General features: G+C 33.6%; 1 protein-coding gene across 1 annotated transcript in view; it reads right to left on the bottom strand.

The window, feature by feature from the left end:
* The window catches only part of CCDC171 (coiled-coil domain containing 171), a 338,249-nt gene that overhangs the window by 155,772 nt on the left and 158,475 nt on the right, over positions 1–24,002 (bottom strand). The window contains exons 17-21 of the mRNA XM_063080963.1: positions 19,249–19,753; positions 18,384–18,500; positions 3,369–3,595; positions 2,727–2,909; positions 305–490 (exon numbers count right to left, since the gene is read on the bottom strand). Of these exons, the coding sequence (XP_062937033.1) occupies positions 305–490; positions 2,727–2,909; positions 3,369–3,595; positions 18,384–18,500; positions 19,249–19,753 (1,218 nt within the window). The remainder of the gene's footprint in view (positions 1–304; positions 491–2,726; positions 2,910–3,368; positions 3,596–18,383; positions 18,501–19,248; positions 19,754–24,002) is intronic.

Raw genomic sequence — 24,002 nt, 5'->3', positions numbered from 1 at the left:
AAGGAAAAGAACTAAAGAGAGGAAGAAATGAGGAAGACAGAAGAAACAGAAAAGAAAATTATTACTGGAAAAGTCTTCACTTTGTTTTCAACCAGTAAATAAAGCCTACTTTTACATTTTCAATACATGTGGCTGCATGTTTGTAATTGACATCTTAGAACCATGTTTCATTCCACCCTCATAAGGTCTTATAGAATAAAATTTCACATCTTGGGATCTATTCCCTATTTGGGAGATATGCATGATTCCCTCTCAGAGCCACACAATGAGGAAATAATCCATTATGGAAGGGCCGTTCTCCTACCTTAACTGCTTCTCCAAGAGTCTGGTTTTTGTCAGCTTCCTCGCTGGAGTGCAATTCAAGTCTGTAATTCAACTCCTGTAGTTGTTGTGCCTGTTCATTCAATAGCATTTGTGCCTGCTGTTCCCGAAGTAATGCATTATTTAGTTCTTCACATGCACTTTCAAACTTCTCATGGGTGATCAATTTCTTTAAAAAAGGGAGGAAAAATTGGTTACAGCTAACTGCGTTGCTGTAGCATTTGCAGTGCTGTAGCATTTAATCTTCTGAACCATATTTGCTAACATAAAGAATACAATGCAAACACTTCTAAATGTCTGAAACATGACAAAAAATACAATTTGTTTTTCTTAATTTCATAAGTCAATATAAAAATATCACTCTGGTTTTTAAAGTACAACAGCCAAAATTCCAAAATTATCATTTTTGGTCAAATAAAATCTTAGAAAATTAAATAAATCCATAACACTCAGTTTAAATCCTCATACATGGGCACTTTTTATAAAGACTATGATAGTGGGAATTAAAGCTTTTAACAAGGTTAAAAAGGCTTTTAAATGATTACCTAAAAGTCTATGTTCAGCATATGTTATCCTTCAGGTCTCTCTGGTCAAATGTTCTCTCCCTGGTGAGTCCTTACCAGACTATTCTTCCCTCACTCCCACCACCACTCACACTACGATACTATCCTGTTTTTTCTTCACAAGTATTTTGTCATTATCTAAACTCATATCACTTTTTTACTGCCTGCCCATGCCCTGCCAACCAACCACACACGTAAAAACATAGCTTCACTGAGCAGAGACCTTATTTAGCTTTTTAACCCAACACATGGAAGAGTGCCTGGCACTCAGAAGATGCTCAATAGATATTTGTTGAATAAAAGAATATTCATATATAAACACCTGCCAACAAAACTGTACAACATAATATACAACACAGTTTTTATAATACCATAACTGCTTTGGAGGGCAGAGCACTCTGCTCTATAATAATTAATGACAGTTCTAGACAGGGGCCATCCCTTAAAGGGTGTGGAATTCAGGGTAACACATGCTCGTATTACCTCCTGTTCAAATCATTTAAACAAATGAAAATTAGTTACAACAAACAATAAGAGACATTTTAATCTTGAAGTACAAAGAAGAGGAATGTTTCACAAAAAGTACATAACCTCAGAAATATATGTGGAAAATTAAAGGAACCATGCAGGCTACTTAAACACTAAAAAAAAATTTTTAATCTAGGAGGGAAAAATAGAACAAAAATCCTATTGATTCTTGGCATCTGGAATGCATAAATTATTGCAGTTGAATGCAGACTTTATTTCTGAGTTTTCCGGCAAATAAGACAAAAATATAATGTGCATAGTTACAAGTTTCCTCATGGGTCAACAACAGTAAGCATGAAGTGAAAGACTTTTGCTGGAACTATGTTTGAGAATAAATTTATTACATGAGTCCTTCTATATTATCATATTTTAGCACTCAGTTTTATTTTGGCACCAGGTACCTTGCCTGCTACCTTTCTGAAGCAATTGTCTTTTACTCTTATTTCCCTTTCTGAGGGAAATTCACTGGGGGGGGGGGGGGGGGGGAAATATGACCTGACAAGTAATTCATGATTACTTGACCTGCCTAATTCATAGGAACTCTTTGCCCCTTGAAGGTATATCTACTTGAAATAATTATTAACAGTAGCAATTTACATGATCATAGGATTAACAACTAAACAACTAATTTGCCACTGCCTCTTACCACAAATGTTAAAAATGTAAATTCCAAATTAATCAAAACATACACTTAACAGTGCACTTACTCTGAAGTTGGGTCTGCCAAAGAAGGAGGTACTAAAAGCAGCTTGTTGCTAGGTTTAAGAAACAAATTTTGTATTCATATGTACATTAGCTGTCATCAGTTGTACATAGTTTTTAAATTTCAGGGTAATCTCTTAACTCTATTTTCCTAAACCCACATTAAAAACTAAGCCAACTGCAAACAGAATATGTGAATATCTGCATTCTACTGCGCTTCACACATTTACACATTTTGAACTTGATCAAATGTCACTTGGCACATAGCCTTTCTTTTTCAGATATTTTCTGCTTTTTAAAATAATACAAACAAGCCCTTAATGGAAGTTAAACAAATTGAACATTTCTTTGGAAAAGCAACTCGATTTCATACTAAATCATCTAATTTACTCAAAAATATTCAACGTAAGAAGAGAAGAGAGAAACATGAGGCTCCTCCATTGGAGGCATTTTAGAAGGGGAAAAACTCCTTTTTTCTAAAGAAAAAAATAATTCCTATTAATGGGACTTTGAATTATTTTGAAAAAACAAGCATAATAAATGTTAAGAAAAAAGACAGATAGAAAGATAGATATCACCAAAACCATAGTTTTCTAAATCGCACATACTTACAGACTGCTTAAATTCATTTAATTGCATTTGGAGACCTTGAGCTTTGTCAAGCTCCTTTTTCATTTCATTCACACTTCGTTTGAATTCTGTGACTTCTAGGCGCAACGAGCGGCGCTCCACTTCTGCTGCATGCAGTCTTTGTGTAAATCCAAATATATGCTTCTGTAACAACGCTGTACTTTTCTGTTGTTAAACAAGAGCAACTTTACAACAGTAACCACAGATTTACTAATAAATCATTAGCAATGACCATTTTTTCACATTATACCAAAAAATAGTAGGTATTACTGAAACTTAAAGGTGAAACCTTTATTTTTATGTGACCAATAATTTGGCTTAAATAAAATGAACACCTGAAGAAAAGAAATAATCTAGATGGCTAGAAAATAGAATTGGCAGTTGTTTATGTCTCATACGGTTCGGTTGCAGTACACTTATAAAGAACAGTAAATTTAGAACTAATACTTTGGTATTTTGATATTTTGGACACTTATTCAGAAGAGTTTTCATTTACTGTATTAAAAGTCTGCATGAAATCTAAAGAAAATCTAGATACATTCATTTACAACTAATTTAAACTATGAATAAGGCTGATTCAAAATTAAATCCTAAGGTCACTATGAAATGAAATTGTGTACATACCATAATTGGCACATGGCCACGCAAACCATATTTCAGGGCCATTGTGTTTACTTTATGAAGTCCCCGGGCCAGTCTCTGAACCAGGGAATCTTTTTCTACATATGCTATACTCCTGCTACTGTGCAGAGGTATACTCTCCATTGCCAGACTAATTTTATCCATGAGTTTTGCAAAAGAATTCTTGGCAGCACCTATGAGTAAATGTCCACAAATTCTGGAATTTGGATCTTCAAAGAAAAAAAAAGGTGCAAAAAATGTGAATTATCTCTTGTTCATTTCACAATACTGTTGATCATATGATGAAAATACTTTTTTAAATTATATAATTCCCATTCACCTGCAGTAATTCATTCAAAAGTCCCCTCCCATATTAATTTTCATTATGGAAAAAGGAATGCAGAAAATAGCTCACCTAGTAAACAATATTTCTAAAGAAAATCTGCATCTATTTACAGTATGCCATTTACACAGACCACTATAACCCTAAAAATTCATCACTCTTTTCTTTGCTTTAAAACCTAACATAAATCCATTTTCTATTTACAGCTACCAAAGCTTATTACCTTAATGCCATACTATTTATATTTTCAGACAAGAAAATATAATTTGTCTTATTCCACGGCAATTAAAATTTTACAACTACAATTACTTATTTCCCCACAGGACTTTGGTAATCATTCCTCTCATATAATGGACCTAAGGTCCCAGCATATCCACATGGCCTGCTTTACTGTTAGATTCATCAGGCCTGTAATTAATAATTGTGTTTAATGTTGATAAATAAAATTGTCAGTGTTCTCTCTACTAATTGGTATTGCAGATAATAGTTAATAGGTTTATGTCATGTAATTTTAGTTTTCCCTCTGCTAGGCAGGTCTTAATCTGTCATTACTTGTCTTATGATACTATCTGTGTAAAATGACAAGCATGGATAGATTATTTAAATCCAGTAGTATAACATTCAATATTTCAAAAGCCTTTACTGTTGGAATTTAAAATCTTGTCTTTACATCATAAACACAAGAAGCAAATTGAGCCAGTTTTACCCAATTAAAAAATGTTTTATAATTGTAAGAACACGTATGGTTCAACACTAAAGAGCAACATTGATTGAGAAGGTAATTAATCGGTGTTTTTCCATGGCATAAAGAACTGTCTCATAGAGACCCTGTGTTCTAAAATTTGAGCTTTATTCTATTTCTTTCATTCCTCAATGTATAAAAGAAAGATAAAGTTTTAAATTTACGTAGCAGTAGGTGTTATACATAAAATAGAAATTATTAATTGGATAAAAGCATAATATCCTCCATGTAAAATTTATTTCTATCAGTTATTGATGCATCAACTTCTAAGAATACAATATGTAATGGCACTTCAAAAAGTTCATGGAAAAGTGGAATTAAAAGATAATATGAATATTTCCATGAACTTTTTGGAGAGTGCTCACAATATAAGGTAATATAAATTTAACTTATATATGCCACTCCCTATGAAGATACTCTCTGAGAATCCCATGGACAAAAGACATCCAAAGTATAATCAAAATATACAGTCCTTTTGTTTAATAATCATACTCCTTAAATACATAGTGAGTGAAAAAGAATTTTGTAGCTTTATATAGTAACCAACATATAATGCAGAACACTGAGTTAAAGGAATTTCTAAACTACAGTACGCATTAAATAGGTCACTGCTGAATGAATGAACATAGAGCACAATTTCTTTTGTCCAAAACATTCAATACAATACGTCATTTCAATACTTAATATATATATTCCCTGTTTTCCCAACTAATTTGCAATTCTTTAACTGTGTCTTTTTGTTTATCTTGATAAACTCTTTTATTTTCTTTGTGCCAGCCTATTACATTGGGTATTTTTTATATGTTTGTTGGATTAATTATATTTCTTTTTACTTACGTAGCAGCTGCAGCAATACTGAACACAAGAAAGCATTCAATAATACCAAGAGAAATTAATTAATATTAATTTTTATGCTATATCAAAAGTTAATGTCTTTAAATAAACATTACATTTCATTGTTTTAGAAAATTTTCAGGAATATGAAAGTAATAAAATTTTCATAGATAGCCTTTAAAAGCAAAAAATCGACTACAATTAAATTTTCATGAATAGTTTTTTATTATAGCACAGATATGTGATTATGTAGACACTGACCACTCTGAAAGGTGAAATTAAATGACAATATAATTATACAAGGCATTCTTCTGAATTTTTAAGAAGTGTGAAAGAGACATACACTCTAAGTTCCTGACTGCTGACTCTCAATGAATTACAGTAAGAGCACCAAATAATTTATTTTTTAATAAGAAGTGTTTTTACAATACAGTTCACATTATACAGAGTGCAATTAATTCTATATAATATAAATGAAGGAAAAAATCCCCTGGTGACATAGTTGTAAAATTATTTGTATAATAATATAGAAATAAGAAAGGAAAGGTCACAAAAATTCCTCATGTCTACTTGTCTAGACTTTAAATTTTTGGCTGATTACATTAAACAAATTTTGTTTATGTTAAATGCATTCGTTAATTACTTTTCCCCTATTTAATAACACATATCTGCCATGAAAGAAGCAGACCCTGTATTCTGAAATTACTTTTTCCAATAGAAGGAGCAAAATTATGTATCTAGGTTTAAAATCTTCAAAAAAATTCATAAAGAATTGTTTCAGCCAGTGGTTCTAAACCAGTGGGCTGCAGGGGCATGGGATGAAAGTTATTGCAAGAGTTCCACCACTTTTAACTGCAGTAACCATTGCCATTTGATCTTTATTTAGCCCTAACAAAATATATGCATGAATAATAAATGCTCATGATGTTGTACATACTGAAATTAAAAGTCCTTTGAAAACATTACAGAAGAAAACTGCTACCAAAACTACAACTATCAGGTGGAAACAGAGCAGTTTACATATCTTTTCTTATTAAAATAGAGTCCTCATATTCAGAAAGATTAAGAAACACTCCTTTAACCAAAAAAGGTATTAATAAGTAGTGCTAACAACAATGTCAGTAATGAGTGCAACAATATTAATAACAATGAATGGTAAATAACAATGAGTAATGTTAATAATAATATTAGTAATATTAATAATGAATATTGTTAACTGCATTAAATTCCAACTCAGTGCTACATGCTTGGTTTCATTTTGCCATCCTTGACATCTCCATCTCCCTTGCCATCTCCCCAACACCCTGTCCTTAATATTTCTCCAATCTATTGCATTTTCTCTGTGATCATGGCCATATCTTACCTATACTATTGCAAGAGTCTCCCTACTCGTCTCCAGTCTTTCCCCTTTTCAACCCATCCTCCACACTGAAGGTAGAATGGCTTGTAACACACAAATAGGATCTTATGCAACACCCCCCTGCTTTTAAGCCTCAAGGACTCTCCAGATCTATGAATAAACTTCAACTTCTTAAAACACTGCTCAGAAGACCTACAGACCTGGTTCCTGCTTATTTCCCAGGAACATTTTTCACTATAATCCCTTATTTGTATGCAACTCCTTTCAAGTGACCCCAACACATCACAATCTTAAAGTATTTCCTCTGAGCAAAAATTACTCGTGTCTCCAAACTGCTAATAATCTGAGAAATATGCATGTGGACATCAGTTTTCAAACTTGAGCCAATTATTACAATAAGATGTCTGCATCAAAGTGATGTTCTGAAAACCACTGTGAGAACAGCCCAGAAAACTGGGGAGGAAAAAAAGGTAATGAAAGAATTTGTCTTATTTTAAAACATAAAGATATACGTTCATTAAAAGAGCGGTATGATACTGTTACTGGAAGAGATAGAGAGACTAATGGAGTAGACTGGAGAGATAGGAAATAGATCCAAGTACTTTCAATAATTTAATATATGATAAATGCCATATCTTAATAAGGGAAAAGATGAGTTAGTGAATTAAAAATACTGCTGCTAGCTGGTCATCTGGACACAAATAAAGCTTAGTCATTTACTCACTACTTATACCAAAAATAATTCTTGATAAACTCAAGATTTAATATAAGAATTAAAAGTACTAGAGTAGAATACAACCTTGAGGTAAGACTAGCCTTTCTAAGAAAATCACCATGAGAAAAACCCTAAAAAAGAACATCCATAAATAAATAATAATTTAAACTATATAAATATATCATAAAATTAAAATACAAACTGGAAAAATTACTTACATTATATATAGCAAAGTGTTAATATATGTGATGCACATGGAGTTTTTATAATTCCGTAAGAAACAAGCACACACCCCAAATATGAACATAACAAGATAATTTATAAAAATAAATATGAATGGGCTTAAAACTAATGGAAAGATACACAACCAAAGAATGGAAATAAGTGATAATATAGTCTTTTGCCTTTCACATTGATAAAGATGAAAAAGACTGTCAAACTTTGTGTGCCAAAGGTGTTATGGGAAAAACAGAACTCTCAATACTGTTCATCAGAGTGTAACGTAAACCGACTCTTATGAAAGGCAAACCAGCAATACATTCCAACTGTAAAACACTCAATTCCATTCCTTATGAATTTTAGCCAAGGAAATAATTGCACAGTGTAAAATGATTTTATGAACAAACATTTAACTATAGCATGGTTTATGACAATATTGCTTAAAATAGTGAAAAAATGGAAATCAATATCAATCAATAGGAGATTCACTGAGTAAATTATAGTACATATATGCCATGCAGTAATATATAATGAAATATAATTAATGATTTAGATCTATTTTATTGACATGAAAATACACTCCTTATCCACTGAGTAGAAAAAAACAATTACATAAGGCATGACACTATGGTTCCCTCATGTAAAACTATGTGTGTCTGTATGTGTATATGTTTATACACATGTATGGGAGATTTATAGAAATCATCAAAATGTTAAGATTGGTTGGAGATGACCCTTTGGGTAATTTTTACTTCTTCTGTGCTGGTTTCTGAACTGTGTGAAGGTTTTACACTGAGCATAAGCACTTTTACAGAAATAACAAAACTATTTTTAAAAGTACTGTTCACTGCCTTCCCCATTCATTCATTAAACAACTAGCTATAGACTAGCTCAAATGTATAAAGGCACTATGTTAGGCAATGTTGACAAGGGACTTTTAACACTGACTAAGAGTCAATAGCTCTCATTTCCATCAGTATTATTTATAACAATAAATAATAAGTATAATTGTGCCAAAATAGTACTTATCTTATATCAAAAACATATCTTGACTTAGACAAATGATATTTGGGGGAATGGTCATATCAAGCATAGGTTCTTAATCATTTTTGTTCTATGGACACCTGAGCCTATTCAGAATACAGCATACTCCCTTCTCAGAATAATCATTTTAAATCCATAAACCAAAATATGTAGGATTACAAAGGAAGCGACTTTGACTGAAATATGGTTATCAAAATATTTCATTTGATTATTGATATGGGTTGAAAGTGTCCCCCAAAATTTCATGTATTAGAAACTTGTGAGGACTGTACCCTTGTGAATGGATTGATCTATTCATGGAGTAATGGGCATGGTTCTGATGGTTTTATAAAGAGTGGGTGATTAGGTTGGCTCTCCCTCAAGCTATCTGCCATGTGACACCCTGTGTTGCTGTGAAGTCACTACCCACCAACAAGGCCCTTGCTGAATGTGTACCCCAGACTTTGGACTTCCCAGCCTCTGAAACTATAAGGAATAAATTTATTTCTTTATAAATTACTCAGTTTCAAGTATTCTGAAATTAACCCATTAAATGTAAGACAACACATTCAAAATATAGATGTTATAGTTAATTTTTTTAAAGACATAACATGATGAAAGCTGTTGCTTAGATAAAATAAGAACATTGAACTATGGAGTGGTTTTCAACAAGGCACCATACACGTCATGTTGGACAACAAATTATCATTTTTATGTTTAAAAATAATGAAAATCCTGATTCACAAATGTATATGGCTACTAATGTAATTAAAGCTTACATAATTTGCTTTACAAGGTAGTAGTAGTCTTCTCTCAAAAAATACAAGACTTCTCCAGAACTTTTAAATTCAAAACCTGTTGCAGTAAGTTTTTTGTCCTAAAGTCAATGAGTTCATCTTCGGCTAGGTGAACATATTCAATATAATTTGCATTAGAAAGAAAAGGATTGTGAATCCATGGTTCAAATTTGATACTGTAAAGATAGAAGATAGAAACAGCTTAAAGATTGCTGTTTCAAAGAAAATAACAAGAACGCTCTATTTAGGGAACCGGACAGTAACACAGACATGAAGAACACAGAACTTCACTTTGATGGATGAACAACTGCTAGGTGCAGAGTTGTCCTTTTTAGCCAGCTACACTGCACCAGCATCCATCTGTACACAGGAAGACTACAATTACTTGCCATGTATGGGATGGGTCTCATGATTACTGATTAGCAAAGATGAGCATAAACTATATCTGAAATAGCTGCAACAATTGTATTATGACATAAAAATATCTGATTTCTGTTAGTAACAAAGTCACTCACTATACTGCTAATATTATCAAGGTCTGTCATCACCATTAATACGAAGGGAAACATCAAAGTTTAGTTAGCGGTTAGTAAAACAAAATAAAAATTTTTCCAGCTAAATATCTAATGAACTTACTCTCTCACTCTCCTCAATGACTATTTCTCACTTCTCTCTCCTTAAATCTCTAATATACTCTCATCTTCCTCCATTTCAACTCAGTCTTGCTTATGTAAAAAATAGCAGAAAGCAGAAAAGATTTTCCACATACACTTACTACCAAATCTACCGACCTACCTGCATCTGTACCCACACACTCTGCCTTCCCTCCTTTTACAAGGCCTGAACTGTTCATGCCAAATTTCCTCCATGCTTTTGGGTACTAAATCCCATCCCTTTTATCAACTCAAAGACTCTACTTCTGCAGTTGTCCCTTCTCTCCTGTATCATCATTTTTATTTCTCATTTTATTGATCATGCTTCATTTTCTCTTTAACAGACTGCAGTCAGGCTTTGTCCCAACCACTGCACCAAAATGATTCCATCATGGTCATAAGTTATCTCCATCTTGCCACATCTGTACTCCTCAGTGCTCATCATACTCACCATAGCAGCAGCATTCCACATGATTAATTATGCTCTCATTTGTGAAACACTTTCCTTATTTGGCTCATAAGTTGCCACCAGAGTTGACCCACTAGCTCACTGGCTATTCTTTGGTACCCTTAGCTATATCCTCATCATTTTCCTGACCTCTTAATATTGAAATGTCCACAAAAAACTCAATCCTCAGAGCTCATCTAGCTATCCTCACTTCCTAGGCCAGTCATGTCCCACCTCAGTCCAATTAGTCAGAACTCAGAGGTGGAATGCAGATTTCACTATTTTTAAGAAGCTTTACAGGTGATTCTTATGTGCAACCAGGGTTAAAATCACTACCCTACATGACTTCATCCAGTAGTATGGCTTTAAATAACACTAATACCAAGGGCACTCACAATTTTATCTGTCTTGATCTCTCCCCTGAATTCAGATATTCGGTCACCTACTTGACATTTAGATGTCTAATGTATTTGTCAGATATACCAAGTCCAAAACAAACTCTTGATTTTCTATTCTTACTTCTTTCTTCTCTAATTTCCCCATTTTAGTAACTCATGACTCGATTCATCCAGTTGTCCAAGCCAAAAGCCTGGAAGTCATTCTTGATTCCTATCTTTCTTTTATACCTATCTTTTAATACATCAGCAAACCCTCTCAGTTCTATCTTCAAAATATTTCTAAACTCTAACCACTAACCATGTCCAAAGCTGCTATGCTACTCCAAACTACTACTGTTCCTCACCTTAGAACATTGCAGTAGCCTCCTAACTAAAGGTTAAATCAGATCTTGTCACTCCTACTCCTGCACTCAAAACTCTCCAATGGCGTCCTGTCTCATCCAGAATAAAATCTAAAATTCTTACCATGGTTTACAACGACTTACACAATGTGTGTGCAACTGCTTGCCCCACACTTGCTATCTCTCTGACATCACCTTCCACCTTTTTCCCCTTACTGCTCTGGATCAGCCACACAGTCCACCTCACCATTCCTGAAAACATCAAGCACACTTCTTTGTCAGTTTTCGCACCACAGCTTCCTCTGTTTAAAATGTCCTTTCCTCAGCTACCACACCTCCCCATCAAATACTCACATGGCTCACTTCTTCAAACAAAACACACGTGTACAAAACATAGGCTTAGAGCAATTCCAAACCAAGGTGTTTACTCAAGATAAATAAAAACATGCCCAGCAAAAAAACCATGTATATGAATGTTCACATCGGCTTTATTCATAATAGCCAAAAGCAGAAATAACCCTAATGCCCATCAATAAGTATTGGATAAACAAACTTTGGAATAGCCATAGAATGAAATACTACTCAGCAACAAAAAGGGATAAACTATAGTCACAGGCAACACAGATGAATTTCACAAACATTACGCTAAACAGAAGAATTCAGACATAAAAGAATGCATACTATATGTGTAGTAAGAAATTTGGCCTCACCTAAAGTCTGGTCTTTTTCCCATCTCCTGGGAGTTAATCTCTAAAACCTTGGAATTTCTGGAGTGATTAGAGCCTCTTTGTTATTCCTGGTAGGCCCCTAGGACCACACCTGATAGTTTATACCAATGAGATAATTCACACTAGGCATCTGACACTTCATGCTAACAGGATGATTCGGGATAGGAGCTGGTCATGCCAGAAAGACCAACCATGTGATTAGAGGGTTGGAGCTTTGAGCCAGGTGATATCAGCCCAACCTCCAGGGAGGGGAAGGGAGCTAGAGATTGAGTTCAACAAGTGGCTCATGATCCAATCAATCATGCATACATAATGAAGCTTCAGTTAAAAATTCTAGACACCAAAGCTCCAGTGACTGTCCTGGGTTGGTAATACTCCATGCACATTATCGTACATCAGTGCTGGGAAGGTACCTTGTTCTGAGCATAATAGAAGCTTCGCATTTGGAGTCCTCCCAGAACTTTACCATATGCATCTTTCTAATTCTCAGTATAGCACTTTCCTGAGTGCTATGAGTTGTTTTAGCAAATCATCTAACCTGACGGAGTCAGTGAGAACCCCCAATTTATAGCCAGCTGGTCTGAAATGAGGGTGGTCCAGAGCAAACTTGAACTTGTGCCTAAAGTGAGAACAGCCTTGTGGGGACTATTCCCTCTGCTTGTGCAGTTCAGCTAAACTCCTTTGCACTTTATGACTCCATTTTTACGAAATTTATGAAGTTCTTGGACAGAAAAAGCTAAAGAGACAAAAAAGAAATCAGTGGTTGCCCTGAAGGTGAATGACCACAAAACAGGCAGAGGAAACATTCTATATATTTTCTTGTATACATTCTAGTGTATTAATTTTTAAAAAACTCATCGAATTTTATAGTTAAATAAGTACATTTTATTGCATGTAAATTATATCCCAATACAACAGACTTAAAAAGAAAGGACAAAGAGTCCTCTGTCTGATATTACTGAGAATATTTTTCATTCTACCACGTGATAACCCTTTTCATTAAGAGCTACAGAACAGTTCCTTTTTCTAATCTTAGCCCAAGAACTTTTGTATTTCTCCCAAGTTTTAGTTTTTCTTTAATGACATTATTGCCAACTGAATTCTCAGGCACAAATTTGAACAGAAGTTCATAGGCCATCATAGTTGGCTTTTTCATTGTCATTTCTGGTTTGAATTTGCTTCTTTTGCTTAAGTTTTAATGGATATTACATAGTCATTTTATACAATTACCTGTAAGCTGCCACAATTTTTTTCTAGAAAAGGGGTAAAAATTTTTTCTAAATACATGTATATATGTGTGTGTGTGTGTGTGTGTGTGTGTATATATTTTACATAAGTATATATTTGTGTATATATATTTATTTTAGTATAAATTTGAGGGAAAATGTTTTCTTTTATTCTTTTACAAAAAACTGAAAAAATAACTATGTGGCTTTGTTAGACAATATCTGAATATTCAACTTACTCTTCTAAAAATAAGTTTCCGGCTCTTAGAAGTTGCCCAGAAACTACCTATAAATTGTAAAATGTGTTCAAGCCTCATCTATGGTTGCTAAAATTATTTTTATTTTGCACATTATTTTATATCTGCATTAACAAATATATTCTAAAAGTTGTGACACCGAAATTTTACAGTCATGAACAATTCCAGGAATTAGTAAGCCATTCAAAAATTGCTCTTAAAAATTATGATAGTCAAAAAAATTTTTAATTTAAAAAACAAAATATCTGCTCATTGTAAAATTCTTTCAATTTTACTATATGCTTAAAATTTTTCACAGTAAAATGTTTGAAAAAATATGAGAAAATGCAAAACTAATAATAAAAAAGAGAATCACAAAATAAAAGAAAATTCAATAACTTAAACATGGCTCCCCAAAATAAACACTAGTAGATGAAGCACTAGAAAATGATACTTGGTTAGATTGTACTTGTTTCAATTCTAGATATGACAGAAGTTATATAAATAACAAAATAACAAAATAATCTAAGTCACTTCCTCTCGAACTTTAGCATGCATATGAATCACCAGAGGACCATACTGAAATGCAGATTCTGACTGAAGAGGTCTGCAGTGGAGTCTAAAATTATGCATTTGTAACACATAAACATATGCCCAGTTGATGTTGATGCTATTCCGTGGACCACACTGGGAGTAGTTCTTTTTATTATAAGATTTAATAAAGCCTTAACGCTTTAAAATATATACCAATAACTGCTTATTAATACAACTATGTTTTCTTTTTTCTTTGGCAGCTGGCCAGTATAGGGATCCAAACCCATGACCCTGGTGTTATAAGACTACGCTCTACTCAACTGAACTAACCAGCCAGCCCTCTTAATATCTTTACTGCTTTAAACTTCCGAAGTATAAAACCTCAGTGTTAAGCTGAACACAACCTAGGTTCTGCATTTACCTGAAAGAGTTTCTATGACCTCTAGAAAGTTAACTTAATTAAAGTATACAGTAAGAGAAAGTTCTGAGTAGTACTAGCTGGGGTATATTTGGGTCATCTAAATTCTACATAATTTAGATTCAATTAGGAAATACATAACAAAAGGAATTAACATTCTACTTATATCCATCTACTTCTGTGTTTATTCAGAGATATTTCAAAGCAAATCAGCACATTTGTTTCTATCTTGAGAATTTTAGTCTGGACCAGTCATATCAAAAAGTTCAGCTATCTAAAGAGTTCTTTAGTCCATTCCCATAATGACTGATAACCCAGACCTTCAGTGAAAGTAACATTCTCCCCTGTTTGAGGTAAATGATCTCTTGCAGGCACACCATTTGGATACCTAGAAGAGGTAATTTATCTCAAGTGGGTAAACACTATAATGAAAGCAAGAAGGTTGCCACCTGTTCAGTATTTGCAGAGGCAACATGGAAACTGGGGTCTTTGCCCACAGCCTATAAATACATCATCAAAGTTTAAGAAGGCAGCAGGGGCAACCACCGTTAGCACTTTCTGTGTAGGGAATTCAAGCCACCATTACTGAAGTTCCAGTCTCATGAAAAGGGAAAAAGTAATATGCTAGTTCCATTGAGATATCAGTGCACGAGAAAAAGAAAAAACCACGAACCTTTACAAGACATTTACATATACAAGGGTCTGAACTAAGCAGGTTACATTTATTCCTAATAACTCTATGAGCTAGGAGGTTTTATTAGCCAAGCTTTACAGATGAGGGTATTGAGGCTGAAAAAGGATTAAGTAAGTTACCCAGTGTCACATGAATAGCAAGCAATGGAGCCCAGATTCAAATCTAGAGTCCAAGTTCTTAATCAATACTCTACTACATATCCAACATGTTTAAGAGTAAATTTTCTCTTCTAGATAGATAGATAGTATACATATAATTCAGAACTTACTCTCAATCGATAAGAACCTAATTTTTAAAATGAATTACTTACTGAATTTTTTTTTAAACTTTAGAACAAAGATAACAGGAGAAGCAATACAGTTGCTACTTAATTTATTAAAAGTTCCTACTTGGTATTGCCATACACAGTTTTCCTGGGGCTAAAAAGAAATAAGTGACAGTGTTGCTGTCAATACGTAGTCCTGCCATTTAAAATGGTTTAAACTTTCAGCAAGTTTCTTCAAGCAAAAGGAAAGAAAGAAAGGGAGGGAGGGAGGAAGGAAGGGAGAAAACAAAAAGAAAAGTATGAAAAGAAAAAAACATAGTTCTACCTCATAAGAAATATCTTCTTTCACATCAGAATTTTCATATTATTTCCTAGACTTTCCTAAGATATTGCCGTTTCAATATTCCACTTGGCCAAAAGAATAAAGATATTGCTCATAATCTTAGATGATTCAGAGGACAATAAATCAATTACAAATCCAAGCTGAACTGATATTCCTGCTACTTGTCCTATGATGAAAACATACTATTGTGAATTGGATAAATTATGGAATAAACAAATGATAAAATATTAGCCAGGTACTAAAATTATTCTCTAAAATATATTAACAGAAATGGGAAAAATCCTCAAAAACTGTGATTTAAAAAAAAAAAATAAAGCTATGATAGTATATCATAGGCAAAACAAAGCATCACTTTTGTGGTTTTCTTGCCAAAGCTGAATCTAATCATTAGGAAACATCATACAAACCAAAACTAAGGGGCATTCCACAAACAACTGGCCTGTAACCTTCAAGGATGCAAGGATCATGATGGTCAAGGAAAGACTGACGAACACCTCCACAGTGAAGGGAACTAAAGAAACATGACTAAAATGCAACACATAATTCTAAACTAGACCCTTTTTCTATAAAAGAACACAGGTGAGACAAGTAGAGAAATTAATAAGGTCTGAATGGCAGTAACATATCAGTGTTGACTTCCTGATGTTGATGGTCACATTCTGGTTATGCAGGAGAAAGTGATTGAAATACACACTAAAACATGAGGGAGGGATGAGGCGTCATGTTAGCGACTTGCTCTCAAACTGTACCCTATGATATCATTGATACCATTTGTTAGTCTGTTAGTAAATAGATGAGTGGATCTGTGGGAGGGACGGAGGGAGGGAGGGAGGGAGGGAGGGAGGGAAGGAGGCAGGGAGAAATACGTTGGAAGAATACATAAGAACATATAACAGTAACTATTCCTGGGTGACGGGAAAATATTTTTTTGTTTTGTTATGTTTTTCTCTTCTGACTTACCTTTTCCAAGTTTTCTGAATAGTTTTATAATGGGGGGGAACAGTAGATGTGGAGGTAATAAGTGATATTTGCTTTTTAAAATAATGAATCCTCTCTATTGCAGACATTGTTGATTAGCCGACCCAATCCATCCACAAACCTCAACTTCTCTTTTGTCAACTTCCAGCTATCCAGCTAGGAATAACAATGTGATCCATGGAGTTCAGGTGAAGGAAACAAGAACAGAAGCCTGCTGGGTGGGCTTTTGGGAAAGCTTCTGCCTTCCTGATATAAAGGGATCTATTCAGCAACCATATGCCTTCACATTTTTAACAGCTTTCTTGAGATATAATTAGCACACCATACAATTCATCCATTTAAAGTGTACAAATCAATGGTTTTTAGTATATTCAGATTTGTGCAACCACCAACCAGAATCAATTTTAGAACATTTTTATCACCCCAAAAAGAAACTCCACATCATTTAGCAGTTACTTCCCATATTCCCTCAGCCTCCTTCCCAGCCTTAGGCAACCACGAATCTACACTCTGTCTCCAGATTTGCCTACTCTGGACATTTCAAATAAATGGAATCATAAAATACGTGACCTTTTGTGGTTGGCTTCTTTCACTTAGAATAATGATTTCAAGGTTCATCCGTGTTGTAGCAAATATCAGTACTTTTATTCTTTTTTATGGCCTAATAATATTTCATCATTTGGATATCTACCCATTCCAGTTTATGGACATTTGGAGGGTTTTTGTTGGGGGGGGGGTTGTTGGGTTTTTTTTTACTTTTCGACTATTATACATAATGCTACTATGAATATTCATGCTCAAGTTTTTGTTTGGATTATGTTTTCATTTCTCTTGGATATATACCTAGGAGTGGAATTGCTGGCTCATATGATAACTCTATGTTTAATATTTTGAGGAACTGCCATGCTTTTTTCCAAAGCAGCTGTATCGTGTTCATTCCTACCAACAATGTATGAATGCCTTCACATTTTGCCCTTCCCTTCTCCTTCCTGCAAAAACACAACTCCAATGTGAGAATGTAGAGTAGCCAGTTAAAAACTAGGAGGCACAAACATGAAGACGCCGAGGACGACAGAGCAGAAAGACACAGTCTGGATTTTTATCTACCACTAGACTTCCTATAATTTAGGAAGGAAAAAAAAACTTATTTGATTAGGCTAACAATCTGAATCATGAAAAAATAAAAACTTGAATTTTAGACTTTTGTAAATTGCTGTTTATAGGTAGTTCCATACCTAGTGGAAAGGAGCAGACTTTAAATTAATTCTATCTAAGATAAATAAGAAAGAATAAAAACATATCACCAAACGAGAAAGAAAAATTTTCTATTGCCTCAGTTATTACTTAAACCTCTGAAATTTACAGCCAAAAGTAGACATGAAGGAAAGCCAAAACATTTGAAAGAACATTGCCAGTATTACTTAATAAAAAGCTAATGATCAGCTTTCCATAGGAAAACCAGATCACAAATGAAAAAAAAATAAGGTGGTTACATTCACCAAGAAATGTCATTTAATTTCCCCATAAATAAAGACAAAATTAGCCATCAAAATTTACGCTAATTTACTACAATATTAAATATATATTTAACAGTTTCTCTGTGCCTGAACAAACAAATACATACATCTTCTTTCTAGATGGTTTATTAGAATTTGTACCATGAGAATCTTTGGACATTTGCTTTTAAATGCAGTTTGCAAGGACATAAAAGAGGGAATCATACCTGTTTTACTAATGACTCCTTGTAACTCAGCCATAGAGCTGATTATAGCAGCAAGAAGGTCAGAACTGGTGAGCCAACTAAGCGCTTGTAAATAACGTAATTGCTCCTTTTGATGTTCTGCAAAAATAGGAAAAAATGCATTATGAAATGCTATAAAAATTTATTAAAATCCACATTTAAAATTCATACCAGTGTTCAGCTATTTAAGAAAGAGCTCAAAGCTTGTATATGGAACATTTCTAGTGTAAAATAATCCATTAAAAATTTTAGATCTGAATGAACTAATTTATAAATACCTGTTAACTGAAACCAATAAAAGAGAGAAAGCAATTTTCTTTAGTTTTACTTATATTACTTAATAACCTGCTTTTTTAAAAGTTAAAAATTGAATCCATTGTTTTCCTCAGAATAAGAAAGCATTAAAAAAAATGTTAGCTGGAAAATTTATTGCCTCATTTTCATATAATTCTTCAATAAATTTTTAATTCTCATTTTATATTGATCCATAGAAGGTGAAAATAAATGCTGATAATTAATTTTAAATAGGGCAGTTTTTAGATTGACAATTGAAAAATCACTGTATAAACTTCACTTTACTGCAAAAAGAGGATTCAAATATAATAAAGCTAAGTTGAAATTATATATATTTGCTACTTTATATTTTAATGTGTTTACAAAAAAGGCCTAATTTATATAAAAATATACATTTATGCATACATACATACATATTCGTATATATATACATACGGGACTATGTTACATAATTTGACAAATTACATAAAGTTTTTGTGTAACAGGCAAGCATATTCACATTGTATTTCACTCACATGCAACTTAGATTTTTTAAAAGCACAAATTATCTTACTTGGATATTTATGCTTGTCTTTGGGCTCTCCTGTACACACTAACATGCCTATGCCTTCTTTGAAACTCTCCATCCAGGTAAAAAGAGAGGCACATGATTGGCCCAAAATTTTGAGTCTGTTCACCGCCAAAACTGCAATTACACCTTTCCGGAATATACGTATCAATCCTTTGAATAGTTTTTTCTTCATCTTGGCTTCCTCTTGTTTCTTTTCCTCTACAGTTGATAAAGCTTGAGTGAGAGTTCTAATTTCCAGTTTGAACAACTCAAAGGTGTTGACCTGCTCCTGGAGAAAATCTCTCTGCGTAGATAAGGCCCATGATCGGCTGTACAGGGGATATAAGGCACCAGCCATCAATGCACAGGCTGCTAGCAAGGATGTTTGTTCCCTTTGAGATTGTGATAACATGTTTTTGAAGTGTGAATTTTCCTGAATCAACTGTTCATGTGACTTCTCAATACAGTTCAATTTTTCCATATTTTTTTCAGCAATTTCTTGAAATTTCTATAAGAAGAGTCAAATAATATATTTGATCATGAAACAAATAGGCATTTTATTAATTTCTTTTTTTGAAACAAGAAGTTTTAACTGTAGGAACCATATTTTAATCAATAGAAAATAAATTGGCTCTCTATGAAACCTTATCCCTAATCATTAAGGAATTGCTGAGGTAAAGAGTAAATTTTAGAAGATAACAAATCCCAATTTCCTTTACTATTCATTTATCATTCAATAAACATTTATTAATTACTCACTAAATTCTATGTCTAGAAAAAGAGACAAGTAAATCAATTACTGTGGTATAATGCTGTGACAGATATGCAAGACTGCCAAAGAAGCACAAAAGGGCACTTAAACAAAATGATATTGACAGGCTCTTGAGGGATATGACAATTAAAGGACAAGTAGGAGTGAGATGTGCAATAAAAAGAACAACAACAAAAAAAGCCTGCTCCACTGATAAGGAGGCTAGCTGATAGCTATCCTACAATAATTTAATATAATCCTTATAAACAATAGTGATGTAACAGTTTCATATGGACCTTTATTTAGCCATATGAGCTACCGTGACTTGGCCGCATACCTCTTTCTTTTTAAAGGCAGACCAAGGGAGTTCAACTTGAATAAGGGGGTCATTTGGAGACAGAAAAATACTATACTGTGTACCTATATGATAAAGTAAAGAGCTGTCTTTATTGTGAGAGAATTCTTTTGGGTACATTAATGAAAATACTTTTCTTTATATTATTGAGTTAGACTGTACTATGTGTAAAATTTAATGTTGATCTTTGGGAGAGGTTTATGATGAGTATGTGTCTGATTCAAGAGTTACCCACTGAACAACTAGAAGGATCAAAAAACATCTCTAAAATTTACATTGATAGGAAGATCTCAAAGGAGATCAACTTGGAGCAAATCACACAAACTCTCAACTACTCTGCAAGATTTGGATGTCAAGGGCATGCATGGACAATGCTGATAAGCAGTAGCCAAAAGACATCAAACTTGTAGAAATGTACTGCAGAGGAAAATAAATCCTGGGTCAAAATCAATCCAGGAGATGAGTTTCCCAAAGGGGGGATAGTTAGTAGAAGGAAGCACTCAGAGGCATAGACCTAAAGATAGAAATGTAAGAGAAGCAGATAAGAAGTCACTTTCTGAAGGATTCAACTTCTTGGATGCTTTCCCTTGGGCAGGGAGAAATTGTATTTTAGATATGATTTTAAATATTTCCATACTATACTACAATTCCTTTGATTTAGTCCAACTCCTGTCTAAAGTCTGATCCAGCCACACCTGCGGTGGTACTGTGAGAAATGAAGGAATAGGGAAATAAAGTAGTTGTGGCTTGCCCCCAAGCACATCTTCACTGATGGCGAAGCTGTGGCAGCAGTATTCTATCAATGGGACTGTGTCCCAGAGCTCTACAGATATAAAGCAAGTAGTGTCCTAGAGAGAGCAGCTAAAAGGACAAGAAACTCTGAGAAGCAATTATTAGGTGGACTGTTTGAAAGCAGGTGTGAAGCAACCTTCTTAAGATAGGCAAGCTTTAAGAAAAAGAAAAACTGACACGGGTTGTAGCTAGATAAAGCAGAAAACAGGATAATGTGTTCTAAGGAAGTACAAATAATTCAGAATGCCTGCAAAAAAGAGGGGAATGATGGAAATTTGAGAAGTAGGTAAGATAACAGATGACTGAGAGCCTGATGTGCTAAGCAAAGGAACTTAACTTTGTCTGGAAAGCTATGAGAATCCATAAAATCCTAGAACAATCACTATTCTTAGTAAATAGATGTGAGAATTGGAAACTTTAATAAAGACTGCCAGGTGTAACAGTAAGAGTTGTAGGGGTGAGGGTAGAATGGGAGGAGAGAATGGAAATCACAAAGGTTAATTCCATATCCTCTCCAAAATCAATTACACATGTTCAATTAAAGGAAAATTATAGAAAACCCAAGAAAATAAAAGAGGCAGACTAGCTATAGCTAGATAAGTGAAAATAAAAGTGAATCTCAGTGTCTCAGGCAGAAATGCACTTTCAACAAAAATTACTTCTTTTGAACAAAAAAACTGTAAAAGGATATATTTACTAATGATATTTTTAAATATTTCAAAATAATATTCAAAGCCTTTGGTCAAAATTAACTGCATTGTTGAAGTAGAGCTAAAAATAAAGCAAGACCACTGCAGAGAAGATTTAGTTGACTTTAGCACATGACATATCTCCAAACTCCTCCACCATACACAGTTGGTCCACTTCCACAGACCATCAATCAGGTTAACGATAAAGGCATTTTAGTGAGAAGCAGCCAGAAACAGACAGTCCTGCGACAAAGATAAGGTAATCAAAACAAGGCTAGAAATGGATAAAAACCTAATAAACACATTACCAAAAAACCCCACTTCCTTTTCAATGGGGGAAAAAAACAGGAACACACTGGAATTTTTGAAAAATCAAAACTGAGATTGTTAAAAGAATAAAAATCAGATTAAGAATACATGTCAAGTCTGTTTATAAATAAACAATCTCTAGAAACCATTTAATTGTCTAACAACCATCTGCTATCCTAAATCATTCTTGGTTTGAGTAATTATAATCAAGATACCAAGAATCAACAGTTATTAAAAAAATTAAACCAGGCCAATATTCAACTTAAGTAACGAGGTAACTAGGACTAGCAGAGTGGGATATTTAAAGATTTTTAAAAAGTAAAATTATATACTTAAAACTCTTACTGACAAATATTAGGTTAACCAAAAAAAAAAAAAAACCACTAACATTAACACTCAATGACAGTTTTGTTCATTTCTTAACAATTAACATTTCTCCAGCCCTGTTGTCTCCAACGAAATCCAGAATCACAGATCTGACTGTCCACTAAGCATCACGACTTAGATATCTCATAGTCATCTCAAGCTAAAGTACCCAGTCCAGTACTGTTGATTTTCTCCCTAAACATGTTCATAAAAAACAGTCCTTCTTACATCACTAAATGGCACTGACATCCATCCAATTGTTCAAGTCAAAAACTTTGTGGTCAGTCTTAATTCCTTTCTTTCACTCTATTCTCTCCACTCCTAAATCAAACCCATCAACAAATACAGTTGAGTTTACCCACAAAATATATCCTGATCCATTTCCACTGCTACCATTCCATTTCTAGCTTCCATCACCACTAGCCATTCTTGCCTACTTCAAAGCTAACTTCATGTCAGATTATACCACTCTCCTGCTTAAAACTCACTAATTTCCATTATGCTTATAATAAAATGTTAAAATATTTTATATTTTATATACATTTATGTATGTATATGTGTGTATTCCCACGTAAGAACATATTCCTCAATTCCCATTTATTATTTTCATCAGGAATGTGGGTTGGACTTTGTTAAAGGCCTTTTTTGAGAGACAATCATATGACTTTCATTCTTTATCTATTAAAATGTTGAAATATTATAATGGATTTCCTAATACTGAACCATCCTTGCATTTCTAGAAGCAATCCCATTTGACTGTGGTTTTTTGTTGTCTTAATGAGAAGTTGGATTCTATTAAATGAGATCCATCTTTAGTATTCTTTGTTCTATCTTTATCAGGTTAGGTATTAATATTGCTTAAAAAGCATATAATTCTTAAATGTAAAACCACCTTTGCTGTATAACAATAAGTGTGTGTGTGTGTATAGATATAGGTAGAAGAAGAAACAGAGATATTCTAAGTCAGCATCTTAATAATGGAGAAATACCCAAGGCATTCTTAGGAAGTTCAGGAATAAGGCAAGGATGCCCACTATCCCCACTAGTACAAGCATTTAACTTTGTATTGGAGTGTTATTAGCCAATGCAATTAGGAAACAAAAGCAATTAGAGACATAAGAATGACGAAGAAGTAGTAAAACTATCTCTACTTGTAGAAAATATGATAGTAAATCTTGAAATACCAAGAGAACCAATGATATAAATAATTCAAACAGTAAAAAAATTCAGTGAGGACGAATTAACATACAAAAACCAACAGGTTTTTGTTCATAGCAGCACTAGTCACAATAGCCAAAAGGTAGAAAAAAACCACAAATGTCTATCACAGGATAAATGGATAAATAAAAGTGATATATACATACAGTAAAATACTATCAGGCCATAAAAAAGAATGAAATCCTGACCCATGCTACAACATGGATGAACCCTGAAAACATTATGCTAAGAGAAAGAAAACAAACATAAAAGGCCACACGTGTATGATTCCATTTAT

This window comes from Cynocephalus volans, chromosome 16 (assembly GCF_027409185.1).
Source record: "Cynocephalus volans isolate mCynVol1 chromosome 16, mCynVol1.pri, whole genome shotgun sequence".
Classification (NCBI taxonomy): domain Eukaryota; kingdom Metazoa; phylum Chordata; class Mammalia; order Dermoptera; family Cynocephalidae; genus Cynocephalus; species Cynocephalus volans.
This window is presented reverse-complemented; position numbering and strand designations above follow the sequence as displayed.